General features: G+C 41.5%; 1 protein-coding gene across 1 annotated transcript in view; it reads left to right on the top strand.

Annotated features, from left to right (window-relative positions):
* LOC139387064 (BMP/retinoic acid-inducible neural-specific protein 3-like) overlaps positions 1–13,192 on the top strand; it is a 64,194-nt gene that overhangs the window by 15,709 nt on the left and 35,293 nt on the right. The window contains exons 2-3 of the mRNA XM_071133047.1: positions 8,819–9,009; positions 10,248–10,429. Of these exons, the coding sequence (XP_070989148.1) occupies positions 8,819–9,009; positions 10,248–10,429 (373 nt within the window). The remainder of the gene's footprint in view (positions 1–8,818; positions 9,010–10,247; positions 10,430–13,192) is intronic.

Here is a 13,192-nt window from a genome sequence, read left to right as displayed (position 1 = left end):
GCTCAGAAAGGAAGAAGCCACGGCTCCATATCCGCCAGGAAAAAAACAGACTACGGTTTGCAACTGCACATGGGACAAAGATCGTACTTTTTGGAGAAATGTCCTCTGCTCTGATGAAATACAAATATAACTGTTTAGCCATAATGACCATCGTTATGTTTGGAGGAAAAAGGGGAAGGCTTGCAAGCCAAAGAACACCATCTCAACCGTGAAGCACGGGGGTGGAAGCATCATGTTGAAGGAGTGCTTTGCTGCAGGAGGGACTGGTGCACTTCACAAAATAGATGGCATCATGAGGTAGAAAAATGATGTGTAAATTATATGTTGAAGCAACATCTCAAGACATCAGTCAGGAAGTTAAAGCTTGGTCACAAATGGGTCTTCCAAATGGACCATGACCACAAACATATTTCCAAAGTTGTGGCAAAATGGCTTAAGGACAACAAAGTCAAGGTATTGGAGTGGCAATCACAAAGCCCTGACCTCACTCCTATAGAAAATGTGTGGGCAGAACTGAAAAAGCATCTGAGAGCAAGGAGGCCTACAAACCTGACTCAGTCACACTAGCTCTGTCAGGAGGAATGGGCCAACATTCACCCAACTTATTGTGGGAAGCTTGTAAGAAGGCTACCCGAAACTTTTGACTCAAGTTAAACAATTTAAAGGCAATGCTACCAAATACTAATTGAGTGTATGTCAACTTCTGACCCACTGGGAATGTGATGAAAAGCTGAAATAAATCATTCTCTCTACTATTATTCTGACATTTCACCTTCTTAAAATAAAGTGGTGATCCTAACTGACCTAAAACAGGGAATTTTTACTAAGATTAAATATCAGGAATTGTGAAAAACTGAGTTTAAATGTATTTGGCTAAGGCGTATGTAAACTTCTGACTTCTATGCCTTATAATATAAGAGATTAAGGACAGATCTAACTTACAGTTCAGTCCTTCAGACATTTTAAGAATACATGTCTTTCTCTGGTTAGAAAAGCAAAGTCAACATACTTAATGAATTGTGTATCTGAGAGTTGTGGAAACCAGCTAAAATGTGGACATTTTTTTTTAACACCACCCCCTCATTGCCCCAGCCTCTTGTCCTATAACAGACAACAATGACATGTGTGGTGCTTTTAATAACAATTTTGCCTCAGCTGACCATCTATTTGAAATAAATAGTTTCTGAAAATACCTCAAGCTCCACTAGTCTTTTATTCACTTCTAAACAAATAGCAGAGAATGATGCACTTTCAGGCAGTCACTTTTTTGAAAGAATGAAGTGCCTTGCAAAAAAACTGTCGCTTCATTCCTTTCTACTGCAGCTTTCTGCCCCGTCATTGTATGAACTGTTGACCCACATTTTGTTTTTAACAATTGCTTCTGGTGCTATTCCTAAAATCTGTAAGGCGCAATAACTACCGCCCAATCTCTAAACTATCTTGCCTTGCAAAAATATTAGAATCACTGGCAAACTCTCAGCTAAGAACTTTTTAACTTCAAATGATATTCTTAATGTGTACCACTCTGGTTTTAGACCTGGACATAGCTACTCTTGTCTTAAATTAAAAAATAAATTGCTGTCATATTTATCGATCTGTCCAAGGCCTTGGATACTCTCGACCATCCCCTACTCATTCAAAGGTTGTCTGTAATGGGCATCGACCAGGCATCTTGCGTCTGTCAGACAGGACACAATATGTGCTTTCTGATGGTTTTAAGTCAAATTACCTCAATATTACTAAAGGTGTCTCGCAGGGGTCAATTTTGGGACCTGTCCTCTTTATTATTTATATAATTAATATGCAAAAATGTAACATTCATCTGTATGCATATGACACTATTATGTACGCTATTGCCACTACAGCTGACCAGGCTAGGTAGGACCTGCAATCTGATTTTGTTGCCTTGCAGAAGTCCTTGTTGATTTAAAATTGGTACTTAATGCGGAAAAAACTAAATGTATTTTGTTTTCTAATTTTCTTAGAAATATTTTAGATGGCTTACGTATTTATTCATTGGATGGTTCTTTAATCGAGCTGGTTCCTGCATATAAATATCTGTGTATTTGACAATAAATTGACATTTAAAAACATACGTATGAGCAAGTTAAAGCTAAGATTTAAGGTAGGCTTCTTTTATAGAAATAGATCATGCCTCTCCGTAAACAGCAGGATTCCGATTGTACAGTGAACTTTCCTGTCAGTTCTTGACTATGGGGACAAAATGTATCAGAACGCATTAGCCACTACTCTTAACCCTTTGGATGCCGTCTACCATAGTGCCCTTTGCTTTATCACAGGTGACAGTTTTAACATAAATCACAGCATCCCATATCAGAAGGTTGGCTGGTCCTCATTAATGTCCATTGGGTCACTGCATTACTCACTCTTTGTTTACTAAGTTCTACTACACAAGCTTACGACCTACCTAGTGTAACTTTGTTGTTGAAGTTTAAAACAAGTTACAAAACACATTCAAAGGGTTGGTTAACTCTTGAGGTTCTTTGGGTCTCCACAGAATTAAGGAAAATCCGCTTAAATTTTTATGCGTCCCACTGCTGTAACAATTTGCAGATCTCATTAAAATTGGATGTTGGGACCTAGTAGCTGAGAAAGGTAACTGTTGTTTATGATTGTTTTAGTTTTTTGCGTATGTTATACTGAGCAAAAATATAAACGCAACATGCAACAATTTCAAAGATTTTACTGAGCTACAGTCAATTGAAATAAATTATTTAGGCCCTAATCTATGGATTTCACATGACTAGAGAGCATAGACCCACCCACTTGGGAGCTAGGTCCACCCACTGTGGAGCCGGGCCCGGCCAATCAGAATTATTTTTTCCCCCACAAAAGGGTATAAATCAAATAAAATTTTATTTGTCACATACACATAGTTAGCAGATGTTAATACGAGTGTAGCGAAATGCTTGTGCTTCTAGTTCCGACAATGCAGTAATAACCAATGAGTAATCTAACCTAATAATTTCACAACAGCTACCTTTTTTTTTTACACTTTACAAGTGTAAAGGAATGAAGAATATGTACATAAAAATGTATGAATGAGTGATGGTACAGAAGGGCACAGGCAAGATGCAGTAGATGGTATTGGGTACAGTAAGTACATATGAGACGAGTAATGTAGGGTATGTAAACATAAAAGTGGCATTGTTTAAAGTGGCTAGTGATACATGTTTTACATAAAGATGGCAAGATGCAGTAGATGGTATAGAGTACACTATATACATATGAGATGAGTAATGTAGGGTATGTAAACATTATATGAAGTGGCTAGTGATACATTTTTCATCAATTTTTACATTATTAAAGTGGCTGGAGTTGAGTCAGTATGTTGGCAACAGCCACTCAATGTAAGTGGTGGCTGTTTAACAGTCTGATGGCCTGTTTTTCAGTCTCTCGGTCCCTGCTTTGATGCACCTGTACTGACCTCGCCTTCTGGATGATAGCGGGGTGTACAGGCAGTGGCTCAGGTGGTTGTTGTCCTTGATGATCTTTATGGCCTTCCTGTGACATTGGGTGGTGTAGGTGTCCTGGAGGGTAGGTAGTTTGCCCCCGGTGATGCGTTGTGCAGACTCACTACCCTCTGGAGAGGCGCTGATGCGCCTTCTTCACCACGCTGTCTGTGTGGGTGGACCAATTCAGTTTGTCCATGATGTGTACACCGAGGAACTTAAAACTTACTACCCTCTCCACTACTGTCCCGTCGATGTGGATAGGGGGGTGCTCCCTCTGCTGTTTTCTGAAGTCCATGATCATCTCCTTTGTTTTTTGACGTTGAGTGTGAGGTTATTTTCCTGACACCACACTCCGAGGGCCCTCACCCCCTCCCTGTAGGCCGTCTCGTCATTGTTGGTAATCAAGCCTACCACTGTAGTGTCGTCTGCAAACTTGATGATTGAGTTGGAGGCGTGCATGGCCACGCATTCGTGGGTGAACAGGGAGTACAGGAGAGGGCTCAGAACGCACCCTTGTGGGGCCCCAGTGTTGAGGATCAGCAGGGTTGAGATGTTACCTACCCTCACCACCTGGGGGCGGCCGGTCAGGAAGTCCAGTACCCAGTTGCACAGGGCGGGGTCGAGACTCAGGGTCTCGAGCTTGATGACAAGTTTGGAGTGTACTATGGTGTTAAATGCTGAGCTGTAGTCGTTGAACAGCATTCTCACATTGTCCAGATGGGTTAGGGCAGTGTGCAGTGTGGTTGAGATTGCGTCGTCTGTGGACCTATTGGGGTGGTAAGCAAATTGGAGTGGGTCTAGGGTGTCTGGTAGGGTGGAGGTGTTATGGTCCCCTACGAGTCTCTCAAAGCACTTCATGATGACGGAAGTGAATGCTATGGGGCGGTAGTCGTTTAGCTCAATTACCTTAGCTTTCTTGGGAACAGGAACAATGGTGGCCCTCTTGAAGCATGTGGGAACAGCAGACGAGGATAAGAATTGATTGAATATGTCCGTAAACACACCAGCCAGCTGGTCTGCGCATGCCCTGAGGACGCGGCTGGGTTATGCCGTGTGGGCCTGCAGCCTTGCGAGGATTAACACGTTTAAATGTTTTACTCATGTCGGCTGCAGGTTTTGGTAACGGGCCATGTCAGTGGCACTGTATTGTCCCCAAAGCGAGCAAAGAAGTTGTTTAGTCTGTCTGGGAGCAAGACATCCTGGTCCGCGATGGGGCTGGTTTTCTTTTTGTAATCATTGATTGACTGTAGAAACTGCTACATACCTCATGTCTAGGCCGTTGAATTGCGACTCTACTGTCTCTATACTGACGCTTAGCTTGTCTGATTGCCTTGCGGTGGGATTAGCTACACTGTTTGTATTCATTCATGTCACCTTGTGTTACGCCCTGACCTTAGAGATCCTTTTTTATTCTCTGTGTTTGGTTAGGTCAGGGTGTGACTCAGTAGATTCCTACTCGGAACCTCCCCTGTAGGTTCAGGTTTGCGGCCAGAGTCTGCACCTTTTGGGGGGGGGGGGGGGGGGGGGGTACTGTCACGCCCTGACCTTAGAGATCCTTATTTCTTCTCTATGTTTGGTTAGGTCAGGGTGTGACTCAGGTGGGAGAATCTGTTTTCTATTTCTTTGTTGTTTTTGCCTAGTGTGGTTCTCAATCAGAGGCAGCTGTCTATCGTTGTCTCTGATTGGGGATCATATATAAGTTGTCCTTTTCTGTTTGGGTTTTGTGGGGTGTTGTTTTCCCGTTTAGTATCTGTGCCTGACGGAACTGTTCGCTTTCGTTTGTTGTATTTGTTATTTTTGTTTGAGTGATTCTTGACAATAAAGATCATGAACCCTTTCCACGCTGCGCTTTGGTCCACTCTTCCTTACGACAACGAGCGTTACACCTTGCCCTGATTAAAAGCAGTGGTTCTCGCTGTGTGAATGCTGCCATCAATCCACGTTTTCTGGTTTGGAATGTATTAATAGTAGCTGTGGGTACGACATCCCTGATGCACTTGTAAATAAACTCGCTCACCGAATCAGCGTATTCGTCAATGTTGTTGTTTGACGCAATGTGGAACATATCCCAGTCCATGTGATCGAAGCAATCTTGAAGCGTGAAATCAGATTGGTCGGACCAGCGTTGAACAGACCTGAGCTTCCTGTTTTAGTCTCTGTCTATAAGCTGGAAGCAACAAAATGGAGTCATGGTCAGCTTTTCCAAAAGGAGGGCGGGGGAGGGCCTTATATGCGTATAATTAGGGACATAAAAAAACCTCCTTAAAATACTCCCCTCAGACGATCCCACAGGTGAAGAAGCCGGATGTGGAGGTCTTAAGCTACATGTGGTCTGAGGTTGTGACGCTGGGTGGATGTACTGCCAAATTCTCTAAAATGACATGGTCGGGAAATGAACATTCAATTATCTGGCAACAGATCAGTTGGACATTTCTGCAGTCAGCATGCCAATTTCACACTACTTCAAAACTGTGTGCAATTGGCATTGTGTTGTGTGGCAAAACTGCACATTTTACAGTGCCCTTTTATTGTCCCCAAGGTGCACCTGTGTAATAATCATGCTGTTTAATCAGCTTCCTGGTATGCCACACCTGTCAGGTGGATGGATTATCTTGGCAAAGGAGAAATGCTCACAAACAGGGATGTAAAAAAAAAAAATCACAAAAAATTTAGCAAAATAATATTTTTGTATGCATGGAACATTTCTAGGATCTTTTTATTTCAGGTCATGAAAAATGTGACCAACACTTTCAGTATAACATATGTTTACATTGCATTCGGGAAGTATTCAGACCCCTTAACTTTTTCCACATTTTGTTTTACATTACAGCCTTATTCCAAAATCGATTTAAAAAGAAATCCTCATCAATCTACACACAATAACCCATAATGAAAAGTAAAAAGCAAAAACAGTTTATTTTTTTGGTGCAAATGTATACGTTTTTTTTTTAATACCTTACTTACATGAGAATTCAGATCCTTTGCTATGAGCCTCAAAATTGAGCTAAGGTAAATCCTGTATCCATTGATCATCCTTGAGATGTTTCTACAACTTGATTGGAGTACAACTGGTAAATTCAATTAATTAGGCATGATTTGGAAAGGCACACACCTGTATTTATAATGTCCCACAGTTGACAAAGCAAAAACCATGTCAGGAGGTCGAAGGAATTGTCCGTAGAGCTCCGAGACAGGATTGTGTCGATGCACAGATCTGAGGAAGGGTACCAATAAAATTCTACAGAATTGAAGATCCCAAGAACACAGTGCCCTTCATCATTCTTAAATGGAAGAAGTTTGGAACCACCAAGACTCTTCCTAGAGCTGGTCGGTTGGCCAAACTGTGCAATCGGGGAAGAAGAGCCTTGGTCAGGGAGGTGACCAAGAACCTGATGCTCACTATGACAGAGCTCCAGAGTTCCTTTGTGGAGATGGGTGAACCTTCCAGAAGGACAACAATCTCTGCAGCACTCCACCAATCAGGCTTTTATGGTAGAGTGGCCAGATGGAAGCCACTCCTCAATAAAAGGCACATGAAAGCCTGCTTGGAGTTTGCCAAAAGGCACCTAAAGGACTCTCAGACTTTGAGAAACAAGATTCTCTGGTATGATGAAACCAAGATGGAACTCTTTGGCCTGAATGCCAAGCATCATGTCTGGAGTAAACCTGGCACCATTCCTACGGTGAAGCATGGTGGTGGTAGCATCATGCTGTGGGGATGTCTTTCAGCGGCAGGGACTGGGAGACTAGTCAGAATCGAGGGAAAGATATGAACAGAACAAAGTGAAGAGAGATCCTTGATGAAAACCTGTTCCAGAGTGCTCAGGATCTCAGGAGCAAAGGTTCACCTTCCTACAGAACAACGACCCTAAGCACACAGCCAAGAAAACGCAGGAGTGGCTTCGGGACAAGTCTCTGAATGTCCTTGAGTGGCCCAGCCAGAGGCCAGATTTGAACCCGATCGAACATCTCTGGAGAGACCTGAAAATAGCTGTGCAGAGACTCTCGGTCGCAGTGTGGACTCCCTGTTAAAATAAAGGTTAAATAAAGGCTAATATATACTGAAAGCAGCTGTTGTGATCCAGGTTAAATCCATACATACTGTACAGTTGGTTACATTTTGTATGGATTTAGGCTTCCTCATGCAAGCATGCTTTATGAATACATTTTCTAAATCACGCCCTCAACGCAGGTGTGGAATACATTCTCATCTGCAAGATCTGATACATACAGAGATCCAGACAATGTTATTAACTTATTAAACATTATCTTCTATGTTGTAACTTAAACTAACTTAGGTGTAACACTCATAGAAATAGAATGAATCACTCTAATTATATGGTGCTATGTTTCACAAACACGTACAAGTAGAAGCCTTGGAAAAAATGATGTTTCATTGAGTAACATAGTGGAATTTTAAAACAGTGGTAATATCCAGGTGCTCTGTTGTTATCTAATGGGGAATGGAGTAGAGGTAGAGAGTTTTGGCTTAAATAATTCCCTACAATCCTGCAGAGCTGCAGGTGCAATCAGCTTGTTCTAAAGCCCTGTAATTAAGAGCATCTATCATCATTAGCACTGGTACGGTCAGCCAATGCTTTTTACAATTAACTCCTCGAAATCCCCATGGAAGAAAAGTAATGCTCTGTTCACAACCTCTGTCATCACAAATTTTTCAGTCAAGACAACATCATCCAAAGCTAATGGGCAGCATCTCATGGTCTTTGCACATTATAGGCAAAGACTTGTATGACAATGTGATGTAAGATTTGAGGTTTACTTTGGACGCTTGTATTATCCCCATCAACATTGGCTTGCTATTGCTTCGTATCCCTCAAAATTATTCCAAAGACCGGTGTTTTTTTCATGGTTTTGAAAGAAATGTTTGTGTACACTACTGCACATTTTTACAGAAATTGAACTGTAGAGTTTGTTCTTAAAGTCTTTGAAATTGTGCAAGCCATACTTAGTACTAAATAACAGTATGCAATTACACTTGAATTATTATACTTACATGGTATGGTACTACCAATGTTATTCCTGTGGCAAAATGCCTATATATTGTAAGGTTGGACTAAATATGTTTTCTATACTTTCTTTCATTGAATAATGATCATCAAACATTGTCCATGGTGTGTACTGTATGTTGTCAAATAACTTTAAATATATTTGATGTCTATATCATTCATTTACATCTCCTGTAACATCAAGCTAGATTTTCTGATGATATTTGCATTCCTCACATAAGTATCAGCCAATGAAATGACCCAAACACCATGAATCAGATGGATTTAAAAATGTTCCCATGGTTCACTTGAATTGAGATCAGTTTGTTGTTGCAGGGAATTCAGCCATTGGAAAGTGAACAGCTTGGCTACAGAGAAGAGGGACGTTTTTAAGGCACCCTTGCCGCTGGCGCCAGAGTTTCTACGCAACCTGAGGTTGCTGGGTCGAAGACCAAGTCTGCAGCAGATCCACGAGAACTTGATCAAGAAATATGGAACTCACTTTTTGGTGTCTGCTACGCTAGGAGGTAAGCAGCTTCAAATACACATACTCAGTGGCACTTAGCTTTAGGCTTTGTGGCTAAGGGATGTTGTTAGTTACTCATCTTAGTCTGTTCTCAAAATTGCTTCGGTGTAATTTCATCTCCTCTGATATTGATCGTGTTGACTGCTTTAAAACAAACCAAAAGTTACTCATACTGTATATATTTAGTCTGCTCATGATATCACTGTTGACAGGGCGACAGTAGCACAGTGGTTAAGAGCATTGGGGCAGTGACAAAAAGGTTGCTGGTTTGAATCCCTGAGCAGGCAAGATGGAAAAATCTGCCGTTTTGCCCTTAAGCAAGGCAGTTAACCCTAATATTGACTGCTGCCCGGGCGCCGATGACATTGATTAAGGCGGAAGTCCCATTTTGTTTGAATACATTCACTTGTGCAACTGACTAGGTATCCCCATACCAGTAATTTACGTCGAACAAAACTTATTTTTTCAATCCATGATTGAAGTAATGCTGAATACATGAGGAAATTCCAACAGTTATGCACATAGTTTGAGATATTGAATCCTCTTCTCCCTCTAGCATCTAAAAAAACTATTGGACAAACAGTCCTGGTTGTGGTCTCTAAACATTTGCTATGACATCAACCAGAATACTACTACGTCTGATGATATGTAGGCACTAATTATGATGCCACTTAATGGTGGATATATGAACTGAAGTTACAGAGTCGAAGTGACAAGAAAGATGAATGCAGTGGAAAAGCCATACTGAGCTCTTGTAATTACCGGCTCAAACAAAAGGGATGGGACTATACACTGCATGCTAATGAGATAATTGCAAATAGCAATGCACACATTCTTATGCTGGGTGCTGATGGTATCTCATAGCCCCAAGGTAGAAGAGAGCTAAGCATGCTGTCTGGTCTAGCAGAATCATGTGAATACTATAGTGTTCTTTTGAAAAGTCTGGGTTTTCATACAAGACAGAGATAGACTGCAGACAGATTATGAAGGTCTATGAGCTTTTGTCTGAATGCCTCAGTTAATTCCTTTCATGGAGGATAATGGCACCCATTACTCTCAACAAGTATTAAAACTTTCGGTGTCATTATGATTAAAGTGACCCAGTTTTTGTAGTTGGTCTTCTTTTTTTAAGGACCATGTGTAACTTTGATTGAATATCCCTCTGGGATATTTTTCTCTTCTATTCTATTGTCTTCTATTGTCTTCTATTCTATTGTCTTCTGTTCTATCTTTCTACAGGAGAAGAATCGTTAACAATCTTCCTGGATAAGCAGAAGCTCAGTAAGAAATCGGTGGGACAAGGAAACAGCTCTGTGGTCTCCCTGGAAGTATTGCATCAGTTGGCTGCCTCTTATTTCACAGACCGCGAGAGCACCTTGAGACGACTTCACCACCTACAGATAGCCACCTCCGCCATAAAGGTAGATCTACTGCTACTCTCAAGGACACTCAGTCATTGAAGCATCCAGTTTCTTTTCAGAATATGTTTGTTTAGTTTGACAGAGTATATTCCATTTTTCAACTGATTATACATGGAACTTGTATTTAGCAGGTTTATTTTTTATGTGAAACAAAATGAAGGTAGGCTACTGAGACCTTTGGCATTGAGAATTTGTTCTGTCTGTCTCTAATACAATGCTTAAGGTCACATGGGTAATGTTTTGTTGCTTAGCAGCTAACTACTTAGCATACATTTGAGTTCCAAACATACACTCTAAAAGGCAGGATTATCATCTGCATGTATTCAGTACTACTGTATCGTGATGACAGGAGGTGAGTGGGTGGACAGGGCTTGCTTTAAACTCGTTGAAATAACAAAATTAATTTAACACAGGAGTGTAAGATTTCTCAACTTTTCACCTTGATAAAAAAAACGTATTCTGAACATTTGGGACTTGGCCATGATTTTGGATATATGCTTATATTTGGCATTTTAGTAATTTAGCAGACGGTCTTATCCAGAGCGATATTAGTGCATTCATCTTAAGATAGCTAGGTGAGACAACAACATATCCCCATCGTAGGAAGTACATTTACGCACACGTGGGATTTATTTAAAATACTCTTTAAAGAGAGGTAGGGTTTTAGACATTGTCAGAAGATGGGCAGGGACTCCTTTGTCCTGACGTTAGGGAGGAGCTTGTTCCACCTTTGGGGTGCCAAGACAGAGAAAGTCGAGCATTGACAGTTTGAACGGGAACTGCCCAGTGCCAAGACATCAGATGTGCAGGGTAGGGAGAGGCAGTTCCCTTTGCTGCTCTGTAGGTAAGCACCAGGGACTTTAAAATTATGCAAGCTTAAAGGAAGCCAGTGGAGTGTGCGGAGGAGCGGGGTGACAAGAGAGAACTTGGGAAGATTGAACACCAGGTGTGCTGTGACGTTCTGGATAAGTTGCAGCCAAAACAGGGTTGCAGTACTCTGAATGGGAGATGACTAGAACCTAGAACTAGAACACCTCCTACAGGAGTGAGTCAAGAGAAAAGAGGAGAGAACCGAGCCTTGGTGGGCATTAGTAGTAATAACATGTGGTGCAGACACAGATCCTCTTCGCACCACCTGGTAGGAGTGACCTGCTGTGTAGGATGCAATCCAGAAGTGTGCAAAGAATGCACATTCCATGCAGCCCTGCGAGGGTGGAGAGGAGGATACAACCAAATCAAATCAAATTGTATTTGTCACATGCGCTGAATACAACAGGTGTAGAGCTTACAGTGAAATTCCTACTTACAAGCCCTCTTAAGGATCTCTACAGATCGGTGTCCCAAGTAACAAGAAAAGTTCCCAGGGCATAGACATATCTGATATTGGCAGAAAGCTTAAATTCTTGTTAATCTAACTGCACTGTCCAATTTACAGTAGCTATTACAGTGAAATAATACCATGCTATTGTTTGAGGAGAGTGCACAGCTATGAACTTGAAAAGTTATTAATAAACCAATTAGGCACATTTGGGCAGTCTTGATACAACATTTTGAACAGAAATACAATGGTTCATTGGATCAGTCTAAAACTTTGCCCATACACTGCTGCCATCTAGTGGCCAAATGTTAAATTGTGCCTGGGCTGAAATAATACATTATGGCCTCTCTCTTGCATTTCAAAGAGGATGGTACAAAAACAAATACAAAAAACTGTTATTTTTCTTTGTATTATCTTTTACCAGATCTAATGTGTTATATTCTCCTACATTCATTTCACATTTCCACAAACTTCAAAGTGTTTCCTTTTAAATGGTATCAATAATATGTATGTCCTTGCTTCAGGTCCTGAGCTAAAGGCAGTTATATTTGGGTATGTCACTTTAGGCAAAAATTGGAAAAAAGGGGCAGATCCTTAAGAGGGCCAGTGATCTGATGGTTCAGGGTGTCGAAGGCAGCAGATATACATTACATTATCAAAGGTATGTGGACACCTGCTCGTTGGTTGAACATTCATTCCAAAACCATGATAATTAATATGGAGTTGGTCCCACCTTTGCTGCTATAACAGCCTCCACTCTTCTGGGAAGGCTTTTGAATAAATGTTGGAACATTGTTGCGGGGACTTGCTTCCATTCAGCCAATTTGGGAGGCCAAAGGTGTTCGATGGGGTTGAGGTCAGAGCCCTGTGCAGGCCAGTCAAGTTCTTCCACACCAATCTTGACAAACCATTTCTGTATGGACCTCGCTTTGTGCATTTCCCTTCACTGGAATTAAGGGGCCTAGCCCGAACCATGAAAAACAGCCCCAGACCATTATTCCTCCTCCAGCAAACTTTACAGTTGGCACTATGCATTGGGGTATGTAGCATTCTTCTGGCACCCGCCAAACACAGATTTGTCCATCGGACTGCCAGATTGTGAAGCGTGATTCATCACTCCAGAGAACGCGTTTCCACTGCTCCAGAGTTGAATGGCAGCAAGCTTTACACAACTACAGCCAACGCTTGGCATTGTGCATGGTGACCTTAGGCTTGTATGTGGCTGCTCGGCCATGGAAACCTATTTCATGAAGCTCCCGACAAACAGTTATTGTCCACATACTTCTGTATATATATAGTATATCTAGGAGGATGAGAACAGAGGAGAGAGTCAGCATGTTATGCTGCGACTCATAGAAAGCCTTTCAGATTTTTTTGACCCCTTTTTTCAATCTTGTCTCTTCACTGCAACTCCCCAAACGTGCTCAGGATGTGAAGGTCGAGTC

The sequence above is a fragment of the Oncorhynchus clarkii genome, chromosome 28 (assembly GCF_045791955.1).
Source record: "Oncorhynchus clarkii lewisi isolate Uvic-CL-2024 chromosome 28, UVic_Ocla_1.0, whole genome shotgun sequence".
In the NCBI taxonomy this organism is placed as follows: Eukaryota; Metazoa; Chordata; class Actinopteri; order Salmoniformes; family Salmonidae; genus Oncorhynchus; species Oncorhynchus clarkii.
This window is presented reverse-complemented; position numbering and strand designations above follow the sequence as displayed.